Below are 16,203 nucleotides of genomic sequence, written 5' to 3'. Positions count from 1 at the left end.
AAATTCAGGTAAATTAATAAGAAATAATAGACTTCATTTTGCTAGAAAATTTATTTCCACCAAAAATTTTTATTTAATTTTTTGACAAGTTGTATTAACATGTGATTTGAAATTGTAAAAAAATAATTTTTTATCAAGTTATTTTATAAGTAGTATCGAAGATACTATAAAATAACTTAATACAATAATAATATTTATTTATTTCATTACAATTTAAATAAATAAATAAGCAAATATGGAATTTGTATTTTAAATTAAAATTGACAGATTGTCAATATTTTCACAAAAACGAAAACTATGAGAAACTGAGAGGGAAATAATACAACTGGCATTACTTTTTTGTGACGAATCCCTTAAAATATTTTTCAATGTAATGTTTTTACCTGCTTTATTTTTAAATTAAACTAAAATTTTTGTATAATTAATCTCTTTCCTTTTTTCTTTTCACGCCGTGTAAATTATGAGCTCGCTTGTCGTAAAATTCAAATTATTATAGGTTGTTAAACCTTATGTATTTTGGATTTTTGGATAAAGTATAAAATTGCGTAGTTGTTTTATAATTTATATGCTTATTGTCTATTATTCATGTATATCTACCATTATTCGTATCTATCATTATTCCGCATAATTCGACACTATGAGGTTTAGTGGCAATTAACCTGCAACAAATTTTAAAAATTTCGGAATGTCACTAAATGTGGTGTTGTGGTGGCAAAATGTGTCTTATTTACTACATTGTAGTGTAAGTTTAAGAATGAGAAAACACATGTTGATTAGTCGATTAGATTTTTTGCATTGTTTATGCTATATAAACTAAAAAACAAATTTAGAAATGAATTACAGACAGTGTTCAATGCGAAATTTTTTATTTATAGATGATGAAAATGAATATCTAGAAAAAATTTTAAAAGTATAGTGATTTTCAAGTCGCATTCATATTTTTAAGTTTGATTTATTTTAGTTTTCGGTTAGGCAAGCTGAAAAAGGATATAAAATTTTAATCTTAACTTGTTCAGATAATATAAGGATTGCCTTTGAACAAAAAGAAGTAAAACCCTACTTATCCCAGATATTTATAATGTAGTATGTTGTGTACCTTAATAAATTTATAAATAAATTAACAAATTTTTTAGGTACTTTCAAAATGTTGATAAACTTATAGCAAGGCTTTTGAATTTACATGACTGGGCCATTTTACCAAATATTACGATTGTTGATATAAACTCTGTTTTTAAAATAAACAATGCGGAAACAGAATCTTTAATTTTCCCAACGAAAAAGGATATATGTTTATTAGCTTCATCATTGTTGAACTATATTAAATTATTAAATAAATGTGAATCATTCACGGCGTTTAGTATAACAATAGGTAATAAAAATAATGTGCCTGAAAAATATGTTCAAATCTTAGTCGCTTTGTATTTTTATAAATCAATCTTTTATCAATTTTTGAGTTTGAAAAATAACTTACCCATATTATAAAAATTAATTTTTTTTTCAAAATGAAGGAATTTTTGTTATTAAGAAAACAATAAATACATATGACCAAATGAGGCAAAGTTTGTTATTCGCAAAACAATAAATATACATGACCATATTAACAAATTGATGAAATTTAAATTATTTTCCAATTACTGTACATATTATATTATACATATTGAATATAAAAAATGTGAAAGAAATGCAAACAAAAAATCATTTTTGAAATCAATATAGATTCTCCTTTAGCCTAAGTTCAAGCTTTCATGCATAGAGTTATCTACCAAAATAAGCTGAATAGTTATCTAAAATAAAAATCTTAAATAAGGTTTTGGATATGCGAGTAGGTAGGTAGGTATACTTATTTACAAACATATCCAAAATGATTTGAAAGCTCCTCAAAAATTTTTAATAAAATTTAATTTTTTTAACCACGAAATTTTCTGTACAACAATAGGATTCCGAAAACCTAATACATAGGTCTATTGAATAATGTGTATACCATGTGCATAATATATTTATGTTTTTAACCTTTGTTGACCTTCGAAAAATTCAAATTTATGTGTGTACCTATATATGTAAATATAAACAGAAAACAAGCATTTTTACTTTCATTAATGTGCTTTTTAATGCTTAGTTAGTTTTCATAAATGCCTTAGAACACATTTTACCTAATGTAATTTAACTTTATACATATATTTTTTGACAAAAAATTAAAAAACAAAATAACTAAATGCCAGTAAAGGTAGGAAAGTTAACTGAAAACAAAGTTATACATAGAATAACTTTTAATGATGTGTCATTTCTTTTTACAATATCCTTTTGTTAAAATAAATTTACCCCTTTTTTCAAAGTTGTGCATGAAGTTTTTTCTGTCTCATGAAAATGGAGTCAATATTTGCGAAAACATCACTGGCCTTTTTTGATGCATCAACTGCAAAGTGTAGCTTTTTCAATCCATAATAATCTACAAGAGGTTTAGTTTGTTTATGATAAGCTTCCAAACGTTTCTTTAACGCTTCTGGATTGTCATCGCTTCGTCGAATTAGAGGTTCTCCGGTGACATCATCGCGCATTGGAACTTTTGGTGGCGCAAATTCTTCATGATATGACCGCCCGCTGGATGGATGTATCAACCGACCTGTAATTCTTCGTACTAATAAATTATCATTAATTGAAAATTCAATGACGGCATCTAATTCCGTTCGCCTTTTAGCTAAAAGCTCATCTAGTTTTTCGGCTTGTTTCACCGTTCTCGGAAAACCATCTAATAGGAATCCATTTTTGCATTCTGGTTTATCCAAGTTACTGTCGATCATGTCAACAACTAAATCATCTGACACCAATTTTCCTTCATCCATTACTTTCTTTAATTGTGATCCAAGTTTTGATCCGGAAGATATTTCGGCTCTTAGCATATCACCAGTTGATAAGTGACATACACAGAATTTCTCTTTCAAGAGAGGTGCTTGAGTTCCCTTTCCTGAACCTGGCGGTCCAAGTAATACAGCATTGATACCCAGTTCGTAATCATATCGTTGTTTTGGTTTTAACACAGGTGCCATCGTACTTTCTTATCAACAATCTTAATATCCTTCAATTGAATATCAAAGTTCAAGTTGTAAAAATTGTGTTGAGTAAGCTTTAAAAAATTAGAGCTAAGAAAGAGTTTGAAATTAAACTGTGATTTTATTTATACACAATTTAATTACTTGTATGTAGATATGTATAAAATATAATGCACTATAATGTTATGTTTTAATGCAAAGTAACATGTAACCGATTGTGTTTATATAACCAACTTCCAAGCACCTCTTTCTTTCAATCCACATCGACACACATTGAAAAAACATTAATATTCCAAATTTCAAAAGCTGACAACCTACTGATAAGGTAAAAACGTCAAACATCGAATTAGTATTAAGTTTTAGCAGTACAGCCAACTTTTTAAATTGCTGATAAATTGACACCCGATGACTGTGTTTACACGACGACTTTTGCATCATAGTTTGACTTTTCGTTCCCCTTGAACATGAAATTAATTAGGTTTTTCAAAATTTGCTAGGCTTGTTATTTATATAAATTAAAACAATTCTGATATTTTACAATACATACATATGTATGTGAAATTTGCGAATTGTATGTCGTTAATTGTCTGTTTTATGAAAGATGATAAAAATATTTTATATAATATAACATTTACTTTATTTATAGGTTAAATTTTTTCATTTATAGCGGTTCACGGCATATTTACTTGACGTGGTTAGATTGATTTCTTTACTTTATTTGGTTACCAAAAGCAAATATCCTATTTCATTTCAGACAGATAGTACAATTATTGTGAATTAACTTAGTGTACTTATGTGATGCGTGAAGTAATTCAAAAGTTTAATTCTATATTTACCGTAAAACAGGAAAGTTGTGTGTATTCGGCTAAGTTTACTGATGAGAAATAAAAGTGGAAAGCCTACAATTTTCGAAAGTAACAAATAAATAATGATATTTGAATTACATAATACATATTGGTCAAACCTTGGAAAAACGTGAATTTTCCTTGAAAGTTTTCCATTTTCAAGGAAGCAAGAGATTTATAAAGAATATTGTGGAAAAAGAACAAGAAAAAATGGAAGAAATGGACGCTGTCGAGTACAGTTTAAAAAATTTGTCCAAAGGGCTAATCTAATCAAAATTCTAATATATTTAACTTAATGCGAGTTTGTTAAAAACATTTAAGTTCACTTGCGCAATAAGTGTGACGCACTTGTCCGTCATATGTACTTAATTTAAACAAAAATGGGATTTTATCTATGTGCATATGCATGTATATATGTATGTAAGTATATAATATTTAGTCACAATATTGCATATGTACATACGTACACGTATTACGATGCAATTTTTTAATTTTACTAATAAAAACTTCCTATTTTTTTTTTAATTACCAATTTATTAAACCACCAAATTTTTTAAAATTGATCTCATATTTTTTATATCATCTTCATCAAGTCCTAAATGAGTTATTTGTGTTGGAATACAACAGCAATAACCAAATATTGTTATTCGGTTGATATATTTTGGTATCTGTACATTGCATAAATACATAACAAAAGTATTACTAAAATGATTACAATTATTTCTTATCAGATCATATTTAGATCCTTGGAAAGAAGTTGCACCTAAATATTTGAGATGGTCATATATTGTTCTAAAACTATAATTTGTATATCCCATTAGTTTCCTCTCTCGTAAAGAAAATTTTTCAACTAGAGTTCTGGGCTGCATTTTAAAGATACCAGAAAAATGGAAGGGATGGCCAGCATAATTAAATTCTGATTCATAAACTTCAATTGTGGTGTGATAAAAGCCAATACCAAATTTTTTCATACATGTATTTTTTTTATGCAAGTCGTAAACATTTAAAAAAACAGGTTTTGCAGTTTCCATTGATTATCAAGAAAATTGAAGTAAAACGGTTCTACACGGTTTTTTAAATATTTCCTTCGACCTTTAAATTTCTTAAATACGTAATATGTATGATAAAAAACTGATTAATTAGATTGAACATAAAATAATTTTTAAAGAAATGACAAAATTAGATAACTAAACATTTTATATAAAAAAAATATAATTTATTTGATTTAAATATTTTATTTTTTTTTCAGTTTCAACATTTCTTGTTTTGCATGAAGCTCTTTTGAAATTTAATTAAAGGAATATGAACTCTTTTTAAATTGAAAATTTAACAGCATTAAAAAATTGAAATTCGTCAAATTAAAATATTGGTAATCATATTGCGCCGGCGCTTTTTGTTATTTTGGGATAATTTTATCTGCCACTAAAAATGTAAGTGATCCTTGTAGTTTTTTATTAAGTTAATAATTTTATGTGTATATTTGTATATTACACTTGGGCTTCAATATTGTAAAAGAAATGTTTTTGTTAAAAACTATCGTATTCGTTATTATAAAACGGACTTCATAATTTAAAATTAAGTGCATACCTATTACTTTAAAACTTTTTTTCATTTAGGTATGTAAAAAAAAACAAACAGTTTCTTGAAGAAATTTGGTAAACATTCAATATTCTATGCAAATAATATTATTTAAAGTATTTTTCAAATTTTGCCAAAAAGCACTAAAAACTTAAATATCACAGCTATAAAATGCATTTTGCAAAGTTCTTAATATTAATATTAAAATCCCAAAAATTATTAAAAGTACAGAAGTTCAATTTTTAAATAGGCATTTAGTAACATTTTTTTAACAAGGTCGCAATTCTGAAAAGAAAAATAATTGCTTTTTAGAAATTTCGAAAAAATTTAGATATATAAGGATAAGAACTAAGTCAACGGTTATTACACTCTAAATTCGTGCTTGAGGATTTTCCATTAGGTAAATAAAACAAATATTTATTTTATTTTCTTTTATAATGAATTTATCAATATTATTATTAATATATTAATAAGAATTACTGGTTTTTGTTTTATGATTTTATTTTCTTTAATACATATATACATATATGTATCTATATAATATTATTATATTATGTTTTTTAGATACGTGTTGTATTTATATCTTCATTTTTTTAGATAATACATTCTATATAATTATGCATGTATGTAATAATATATTATGCAATCTTAGAATATTTGTAATTAAATTTTATACATTATATAGATTTATATATAATATGTATATACATATATATAAAGATGTATTTACTTTTTATCCTATTTTTTTTTTGTTATATCATCAAAATGTTTTGTTTTTAATACAATTTTTATTTTGGTTATCTTATTTTAATTAATTCACCTGTAAAAAATAAAAGAAACATCACATTCTGTTGTTGAGAAACTGAAAAGAAATTTCTCTATTTATATTTTTTTTAAATACTAAAAAGATGCATATATATAGTTATATATAATTTACTTATTACATATATAAATGGGTATATATACATATGTATTTTTTATGATATTTTATATCATATATAATATTATTAACTCAGTTTATGTATACTATTATATATTTTAGTTTTTTAATACCATTTTAAACTTTCAACTGTTTTTCATTTTTTTAATTAGAATGAATTAAAATTGCGTTATCAATTTTACATTTTATTAAGTATTTTTTTTCTAATTTTTATTAAATAAAATGAGTTTTTTTTATTTTATTGAACTTTTTTTTTGTAAATATTTTTGATAATTTAAGCAATTTTAAATAGAAAAAAAACAAGGAAATTAAAATTATTATGGATTTCGGTTATACGAATAACTGAATTTTGTTTTTTTTTTGATAATTTTTATTATTGAAAATGAATTTATTTCAATTTTGTCATTTTAAAGCATTAAAAATAAAATCAGCTTAGTATATTGTTTGAGAAAAAACTGAAATAATAAATTTAAACGTTAAATCTAAAATTGACGAAGATAATTTGTGTGGAATGTATTTAAAAAAAATATAATTATTTGTTTACTTGTATAAATTAGCATTATAAAATATTACCAGTGGATATTTTTGATAATTCAATTCTTTTCTTGTGTTAAATTTGTAGCACATTGGAAAAATTTTACTACTGCAAGCAAAAATGTTATTGGAGTAAGTTATGCATTTTCGTTTTCAAATTTTTATTTGTTTAATATTTATTTAATTTTAGTGCAATAGAAAATGAAAAAACATTGAATTCGAGTCAAGCATTTAGCGAAATTTATAAAATGGTCGCAATCACTTTGTAAAAAACTTACAAATATTTTTCAAAGCAATTTTTTTTCTTTAAATTTTTGGTTTCAATTTTTTAAATTGAATAAAAACATATGACTTTAACAGTACTTCAACAAATGCAAAAACTTTCTTTAATGTAAATAGAAACTCTGCATTTTTTGCAATCGTATTTTATTGCTTCTAAAGCTTCTTAAGTTCTATCTTAGGAATGCAAATACAAACTCCATTTTCAAAAATACCCAGTTAAATAATTTTAGTTAATAAATTTAGTTATTTTTTTACATTGTATTTTAATTGCATACATAATTTAATTAAGATTTAACTATTAAATTTGAAGGGAAACATTTAGGTTTCATAAATTAATTATTTAAAGTCAAATTATAAAAAAAAATCCTTGTTATTCAAAGTAATTTAATTAATAAGTGAAAAAAATTTAAATATATATATAAATATGTTCATATTATAAGTGTGTATACATATATTATACAATTATTTATTTCTGTATCATACGTAGACATTTGATTTTTTTTGAATACTTATATAATATTTAAAGTTTTTTTTTTTCTTTCTTATTCAAAATTTGTTTTATAAAAAAATTATAATTATAATATTTGAATTTCTTTCGTGTTTTAAGTTTTTGAGCGATGGTTTTGATTTTTTTATTTATTTAATATATGGGGGTGTAATTTTTTATCGTTTTTTATGTTATTTTTTTTACATTTAAAATTTAAGTTACATATATTAATGTAATTCAAAATAATTTTTAGGTAGAAAAGTTTACAATTAAAACTTAAATTTTATAAGAATTAAACTTAATTTTATTAATAAATAAATTAATTCATAAATTAATTTTAGAAATGAATATTCATTATTTTAAAAAGTGGTGTCCTTAAGGTCAATGCTTGAATAAAGGGAGATTTTTATTTTTATAATTTAAATAAATTATTAATTTGTGAATTTCTGTAATATTATAGAATAATGAATTAAATTAAATGTTTTTATTAAATTATAAAATAAATGGTCGTATAATGTTTTGTATTGTATTTTTTGGTTTTTCTTTTTTTTTTTCTTTATAGTAAGTTTTTATCAATGAATTATTTTGTTTTTTATTTCATTTTTCTATTTATCATTCATGTACATATAGTAGCGCCAGAAAAATTTTTAATTTTTTTTTTTCAATGATTTTAATTAAGATCTTTTTGTTTTTCTTTTCTTTAATTATTATAGAATTGATGATTAATAATTAAAAAAATAAAATTTAATTTATTTATTCGGATCATTGCGATTGGGAATTCGAATAATTTAGTTTTGGATATTAAAAAAAAAAAAATTGATTTTTTTTTTAAAATTGCCTATAAGTATATTTTTATGTATTATATAATTAAAATTTCAAAATATATTTATTAATAGAAACTTATCTTATACAATTCCATTTAAGGTTATTTCATTTGAAAACACAAAACAATTAAGATTGTTTCATTTGAAAGTGAAAAAAAACATTACAGTTAGAATTACATAAGATTTCTTCCATTACTAAAATAAATAAAAAAAATAATTGAATCTATCATTCATAATATGTATATAAGGTGTAATCGATAATGTAAAATGTCTATTGTTTTCTTTTGCATCCTAATCGATATTGCAGTTAACAAAAGCATTGAGATTGTTAGTGTTGTCAACAGATTTCTACAGTTGTACTGTAAGCAATAAAGTAAAAATCAAATGTTATTTGCAGTTTCAGTTGCTGATGTGCAAAATGAAAGATTTTGAAGAGTAATTTTGAAATGAAATTAAGTACTAAAAATATTCAAATTAAAAGTATTTTGTTGCAGAAGCAGTTGTCAACCGGTTTTATGAAAAAATTGTATACGAAAGTTGATATATGTACAATAGTTTTTTTTACAATTGTTGTCGACCGTCATTTGGCATTATCGATTATATTAAAAAAGGAGATAAAAAGGTTTCGTAATTTATAATATGAACATAAAATTTTTTATATATTTTTTTTTAATTTTAATTAAATTTACAAGATAATATGGAATTTTAATTGTATTAAGTCGAAAAAAAAATGATCATTTATATTTATATAATTAATTAATATTTAAAATATTATATATAAATATATGTATATGTATGTGCATATATATATACAAAATTTCATTAAAATTCTATACAAACATATTTTTAGTATATATAAATAGCTAAATAGCATGAATTTTTCAATTATGAATTAATGATTTGAAAAAGGTGATATTTTTATAGCAAAAATTTTATATCTACAATGAGATGAATTTTTTTTATTAGGTAGTTGCCCTTTTGAAAAAAAGAAATTAAAAAATAAATAATTAAAAAAAGAGATAATTTTTTTAATTTTTTAAAAGAGCTTGGATGATTTGTACTGAAGGTGGGCCATTTTTTTCTTTTCTTGTTTTTTTTTTTATTCTCGTTTTTTTTTTTATTTTAATTTTTAATTTTTTTTACATATGTTTTTTTCTTTTTATTTCTTTTAAGTTTTATATTCTTTTTTTCCCTTGTACTAATATTTATATGTAATACTACAAGTACTTACACAGAATATTAAAAATAAAAAAAATTGAATTAGTAATTTTATGAGAAAATATAAGATTTTGCCATTTTAATTATTATAGATATAGATTGTAGGATATAGAAAAATATTTGTAATGAATTGGTTGTTAGGTAATAGTGCCATTCATTTTGCAATTATTACAATAGAATATAATGTATATGTTAATTTATATAAAATTTCAAATTAAACAAAAACAATAAAGGATAATTAAAAATTTTTTTGTGTATATTTTTTTTGAAATTTTTATCACCACTTTAAATTTTTTTTTTCATTTTTTCCTCTTAAAAAAAGAACCAATACTATTATAATTTTTTTTTTATATTTTTTGAAGCAAGAATTAAAAAAATAAATATGAAATTTTTTACATACATTAATTAAGTTCAGTTTTTAAAATCTTTTATATAGACATAAATTAACAAATTTAAATAATAGGTTTCTTAGTTCCTAATAAATGAAAAAATATTTTTACAGATATTTTAATATGTATAAAAAGTATAACTTTTATTCTTGTATAGAAATATATTTTTTTTGGATATTTCAAAAAAAAATTTTATTCTCATATTTTTCAATTCGAGAATTTTATTGCAGAATTAATTCTAATAATATGTCTGTATGTTATGAATGCATAATTATTATTATATTAATATTATTATATAATAACCTAATTTTTTTCATAACTTGTAGGCGCTCATATGTGATAATTTTTTTGTTAAAACATACATTTTTTTTAATGGTAGATATTTGGATCACATGCTCAAATATTAATTTTTTTTTAATTTTATTTAACACAAAATCATATAAAGTACAAAATATTGAACATTTGTGCTATTAAAATAATTTTCAAATTTATTATTTATTAATGCAATTGATTATTATTGTAAAATTTAAGAAATTATAAAAATTTAAAAAAGAAATATGAAAATCATATCAATAATTCTGAACTTATACAAATTTATGCTTTAAAAATCGTTATAAATGTAAACATTTATTTAACTTGTAAGCAAAAAGTTTAAGAAATTTTTTGATTTCTATTTTCCAAATAAAATATTTTAACTTTTCTTATTATTTTTTTTACCCTTTTTTTCTTGTATATTTATTATAAAGATCACTAATCAGATGAATAGTTGTCTAAAACTTTATTTTACTTTTTAAATTTTGTTTTTAAAAAATTATATTAAAATATAGAAGTTTTCAAATTTAAACATATAAAAATTTGCAATAATTATAAAAGAATGCAGCAAAACCTATTAAAGCCGAATTCGTTAAATGACGAAACCTTGTAATTGCTGGAAAAAACATCGAGTTAAAGTTTCTGCAAAAACATTTAATTCTAAAAATTTTGTAGAAAATTTAGAAAAATTTAAGAATTTTGGAATATTTTTAAACTGCCCATGTAGGAGTTGATTTTTGTTTTTATAATTTGAAATGCTATAGTTTTGTTTGAGAAAATGGATAAAACCTATTCAAATCAAAATATGTAGTAAAATATTTTGAAATTGAAGAAAAAAATTATTTATTCTTTTATAATTATTTATTTGTTTAAAATTTTGAATATTATGACCTTCTTGTATCATGTAAAACCTGTTTGAACCGTAAAAAAACTGTGGTTCCTTGCGATTCCGCCTTTAGCATGTTTTAGTGTTATATATTAATTTTGAAGTTTCAAAAAAAAAAATAACAACATTATTAATTATAAAAATTTTATGTAGTTAAAATATTAACACAAAAATACTAAATGAATGCTATGAGCATGTTCTTTTTCATTTTAAATAAAATAAAATTCCGGAAATTATTCATATTCTTTATTATTTGTTAATATTTTTTAATAAGTAATATTCTTATTATTTTTATATTATTGAAATTTATACAAATATATTAATTTGAGTTGTTAGTTATGTACTTTATCAATACATTTTATATTGATAATATCTTGATTACATTCTTTATTTGTTTTTTTTTTCTTATTTAATGTATTTATAATATTAGTATGAATAAATGTTTTTACATTACGTACATTATATGAATAATTTTATGATGAATTTGCAAAAAAATATAAATAACAGTTTTTTTTGTTTTTTCTTTTTAGGATCTTTTATACGAACAAGGAAGGAAAAGAAAAACAATTAGGAAAATAAATTGTTTTATATTAAAAATTTATTTATCTTAAAAGAAAATAGCTATTTATTATTAAATTTAATACTACTATTCAAAAAACGATTTCCTTTTTTTTTTTAGTTTTTTTTATCTTAATTTTATAAATTTTTTACTTTTTAAATATTATATCTTACTATTGTATTACAAAATATATAATTTTATCGCTACAATTTTTCATTTCTTTTTCATTTCTACGGTACAAGAGTAATTAATTATTTTTTTTATTATATTAAATACATTGTATAATATGCTTAAATTTGATAGTATTAATAGTATAGTGGATGTTTCTTTTTTTTCTTCAACATTTCATTATTATATTTTTAATTTTAAGTTGCATAGTTTTTTCTATTTCTAAAAATTTTATATTATATGTATATTTATTTCGTAAGTCGTATTTTTTTTAGATTTTATTCAGATTTTTAAAATTAAAGTAAAATGTTGTATTTTTTTGTTGTATTTAAAAATACCATTTGTTTTTTTATTTATATACTATAAATGTGTATAATATGTTTATTACATATGCAAATTAAAAATATTTTTTGATAAAAACTAATTCGAATATAAAAATTAAAATATATATATATATATAGCTACAATTATTATTTTAATTAAATTTTCTAATTTCGGTTTTGAAATCGAAAATTCATATTATTATTTCTTTATCATTTAACTTTTTATTATTTTTTTTTTTAAAAGTACATATTTATGATTTGAATTCATTACATTTCCTTTGATAATTTTGATTAGCGTTAATATTTTTATAATTATATGTTAATAAAATAATTAATGTAGTAATTAAAATATATTTGCTCTCTTATCATAAATTGGCTCAAAGTAATAAGTTTTTCGGAGAAATCTTGAGAATTGTAAGAATAAAAATATTTTTTGAAATTGATTAAGTAGGAATTTTAGAGAAATAATTCTCTTGGTATTCAAATAATCTTTAATAATAGGTTAATTAAATGGAAATTAAAAATGAATTGTTTTATTTGCATTTTCTGATATTTTGTTTAATTTAAAAAAAAATTGAAATGGAGAATTTGATTTATAATTGAAATTTTTTTTTTTCATTTTAGTTAACAAGAAAATTGAGCAAATTAAGATGACGAATTTGCTGTAGGAAAATGTGTGAGGGAATTTATGTTAAGAGTTCTTAAACAACATAGTTGTGATTTTTAAATAAATAATAATAAATATAATGAAAATAAATTAAAATTAAGATTAAAATAAAACAGAAGAAATATAAAAAACCTAAATAATTGAACATAATTTTATTAAAATTTTAAAAGAATTACAATTTTTATTATTATATTTTTGTTTGTTTTTCTATAAGTATAAAATTTTTTTTTTGGACGTTATAATTTTATTTTTTTTTATTTATATTATTACATATTCCAACTCTTTAAATTATATTAAAAAATTCATAATATGTATATAGCATATATTTTTGCCAATTCTTCGAATCTAAATTTATAATGTTAAACAAAAGCTTTTCGATTTTCTTTTACCAATAAATAATAAATATGAAATAAATATGTAACAAGAATAAAGTAAAATGTATTTAAAAAGAATAAAGTAATACAGTAATATTCAAATTAAATTTTTAATATAAACTCTATCCTAAATATTTAATTATAATATTACAATTTTCTGTGTTTCTTTCTAAAATTGTTTTTTAAGTACGAAATTAGATAATTTATAAATTTTATATTTCAAATATATGATTTTTTACTTTTTTTTCTTTTTATTTTTTTTTCTTTTTTAACTATTAATATAATAATTGTTTGGTATATAAAGAACGCGAATAAAAAATCTACTCAGTATCTAAAAAAGTAACAAATTAAGTCTATTTTAAAAATTATCATCTATTTTATACTTTTAATTAAATATTTATTTATTTATTTTTCTTTTGGATATAAAAAAAAGTTATTAACTACATTTATATGTGTATGTTGCATTTTCATTGAACGCATCCGTAAATTTCTACTTGTATTATTATTTCTATTGATATTATTACAATTATTATATATTTATATACTATAAATTTAAGTGGGGTCATTTTACTTTTGTGTATATTATTTTTTTTTTAAAAGTTCATTTCAGTATATATATAGTTATTCGATAATTTTACTATTTTAATTGTTTTATTGATTTTATAGTAACTCAAACATTTTGTTGTTTTAGTTTTTGATTTTGTAAGTTTATGATTTTTAAATTTATTTTTAAGATTAATTTGAATTGAAATTATATGTGTATAATTAGCAATATTTAATACATATTATGTTATATAAGTAAATTTTTCTTCTATTTCTGGTATAGAAATTCTAAAACAGAATAAATGTTGTATATCAACTTTTAAAAGTAGATTTTAATTACTTATGTATTTGCAATAAAAATAGTCAAGCTTCAAGAGAAAACTCGTACAAATTGTATTTTAAGCAAGGAAAAAATTCTGAAAAAATTTGAAAAGAAGTTAGTGTACACAACAAGAGCGTGGTACAAGTTAATTATATTCGTGTAAATAGTGTAGAAGAACTTTTTCTATTTTAACTCACATAACGTCATTTGAGTAAATTTATTGCTTTTTAAAGAACAATTTCTTTCTTACTATTTTTAACTGTTAAAATATACTATTTATTTGGCAAACTGCAAATATTTCTTTATTATCAATAATTAAGTAAAGAGAAATAAATATATAAATAAAATTAATATTGTCATTTTGATGTAACGAAAACATTTTGAAATTTTTATTTAAAGACTATATTTGTACAATAATGTTAAATATTCAACATTAAAGCAAAAATCATGTATGTACGTAATTTTTCATTAAAAAATGATTTTAAGGAGAATTCATTTGTATTTAAATTGTAATCAATAGATGTAAAATAGTAAACACGTGTATTTATTAAGAAAAATTTACTTTACATGTAAAAATTTTTTAATAATATTTTAATTCAAATTAATCATTGTTTGTCCATAGCTTTTATTTAATATTTCTTTTCTTTTTCCGTTTTTTTTTTGTTTTCTTCTACAATACTGTAATCTTTGTAGAAAAATAATTTATCGCATAATATTTTTATATTAAATTTTATTTTAAGTACACGTTTAAATTGTCATAACATTTTTATTTTCTAATATAGATAATTACTTTTCGAAAGAATTTTTTAAATAGTTAGAATTAAAATCACATCAAGATTTTTATTTAAAAAAATGTGTTTTTTTTTTTTTATTCTAAAACTACATTTAACCGATTTCATTCTTCATAATTTTGTAGGCAATTCTGGAATTAAAATATGTAATGCTATTTAAAAGAAATTATATTTATGTATATAAAAAGAAAAAAAATAAATTCAAAAAGTTATGGCGATCCCGATAACCTAGTTTTCAAATCGTTAGAGCTAATTTATAAACTGCAGGAATGTTTATTTAGCAATTTTAAAATATGATTCACAATATTAAAAAATATTTCCTAAAGAAATGCATTGGTAATTAAATTATTATTCCTTAATTGATGAATAATAATTTAAGTGAATTTAAAATATTAATTCAAAATAACTTATGAATAAATTTATTGAATTTTAAAATTATTAAAGCCATTTTTAAATTATATATTTAATGAAATATTTTGGTGGGTAAAATTTTTATTCTATTGGAAAAATTTTATTCGAAAAACGAAGACTAAAGGAAGTTTAAGCTAAATCAAATTAATTTATTAATTTATGATATATAATAATAAAAGGATAATGATAAAATTGTGATATTTTTAAAAATTTTTTTTATTCCAACTATTACGTTGTATTTAATGTATTTTATTTCAATATGAATTTGTTATTAATTATGGAATTTATTTAAAATAAAAATTATGCTGAAATTTTTGAATTCGCCACTAATATATTTAAAATCTACCTTATTGAAAGAAAAGACTTAAAATAATTAACACTTTTAGTAATTTTTCTTCTCCTTTTTTTATTACTAATAGTAGTTTAGAAATTTTATTTCTCTTACTTTTTCTTTTGCTCTTATTTCGTAAAACTTTATTATTAGTAATTTACAGATTATATAAATTTTTAAATTTATTATAAATTTTACTTAATAATTTTTTGTTAAAATATTTGATTTTTTTTAATATTTTTCTTTTGAATTTTTTTCTTTTCTAGTTACGTATTAAATTATTTACAAAACAAAAGTATTTTAATCATAGTTATAAGTATGATTTTTTTTTTGCGAAGATTGTATTTTTTATTTTATTTTTTCTACATATAT

General features: G+C 20.4%; 2 protein-coding genes across 3 annotated transcripts; one reads left to right on the top strand and one right to left on the bottom strand.

Moving 5' to 3' along the window:
• Positions 1-776: 776 nt before the first annotated feature.
• LOC129613261 (uncharacterized) lies at positions 777-1,680 on the top strand. Its single transcript, XM_055527248.1, has 3 exons — positions 777-910; positions 962-1,080; positions 1,134-1,680. The coding sequence occupies exons 1-3, from the start codon at positions 833-835 to the stop codon at positions 1,480-1,482; spliced, it is 546 nt and encodes a 181-aa protein (XP_055383223.1). The 5' UTR covers positions 777-832; the 3' UTR covers positions 1,483-1,680.
• A 401-nt stretch (positions 1,681-2,081) lies between these two features.
• Positions 2,082-3,350, bottom strand: LOC129613176 (adenylate kinase). 2 transcript variants are annotated; one of them, XM_055527138.1, is made up of 2 exons: positions 3,192-3,350; positions 2,082-3,137 (listed from the first exon to the last, which is right to left on the bottom strand). In XM_055527138.1, exon 2 carries the CDS (start codon positions 3,042-3,044, stop codon positions 2,328-2,330), a length of 717 nt encoding a protein of 238 aa, XP_055383113.1. In that variant the 5' UTR covers positions 3,045-3,137; positions 3,192-3,350; the 3' UTR covers positions 2,082-2,327. The 2 variants fall into 2 exon arrangements, with proteins under 2 accessions (XP_055383113.1, XP_055383114.1); XM_055527139.1 differs by having other exon boundaries at positions 2,082-3,121.
• Between the last annotated feature and the right edge of the window lie 12,853 nt (positions 3,351-16,203).

This window comes from Condylostylus longicornis, unplaced genomic scaffold, assembly GCF_029603195.1.
Source record: "Condylostylus longicornis isolate FDR11 unplaced genomic scaffold, ASM2960319v2 ptg000081l, whole genome shotgun sequence".
In the NCBI taxonomy this organism is placed as follows: domain Eukaryota; kingdom Metazoa; phylum Arthropoda; class Insecta; order Diptera; family Dolichopodidae; genus Condylostylus; species Condylostylus longicornis.
The sequence above is the reverse complement of the archived record's forward strand: the minus strand, read 5'-3'. Positions and strand labels throughout refer to the sequence as shown.

What these genes read in the sequence shown, in the direction of transcription:
- LOC129613261 (XM_055527248.1), top strand. Translation starts at nt 833, where the DNA reads ATGAATTACAGACAGTGTTCAATGCGAAATTTTTTATTTATAGATGAT. An exon ending in ATCTAGAAAAAATTTTAAAA is followed by an intron (nt 911 to 961) that starts GTATAGTGATTT and finishes GATTTATTTTAG; the next exon opens with TTTTCGGTTAGGCAAGCTGA. An exon ending in TTATCCCAGATATTTATAAT is followed by an intron (nt 1,081 to 1,133) that starts GTAGTATGTTGT and finishes CAAATTTTTTAG; the next exon opens with GTACTTTCAAAATGTTGATA.
- LOC129613176 (XM_055527138.1), bottom strand. Translation starts at nt 3,044, where the DNA reads ATGGCACCTGTGTTAAAACCAAAACAACGATATGATTACGAACTGGGT.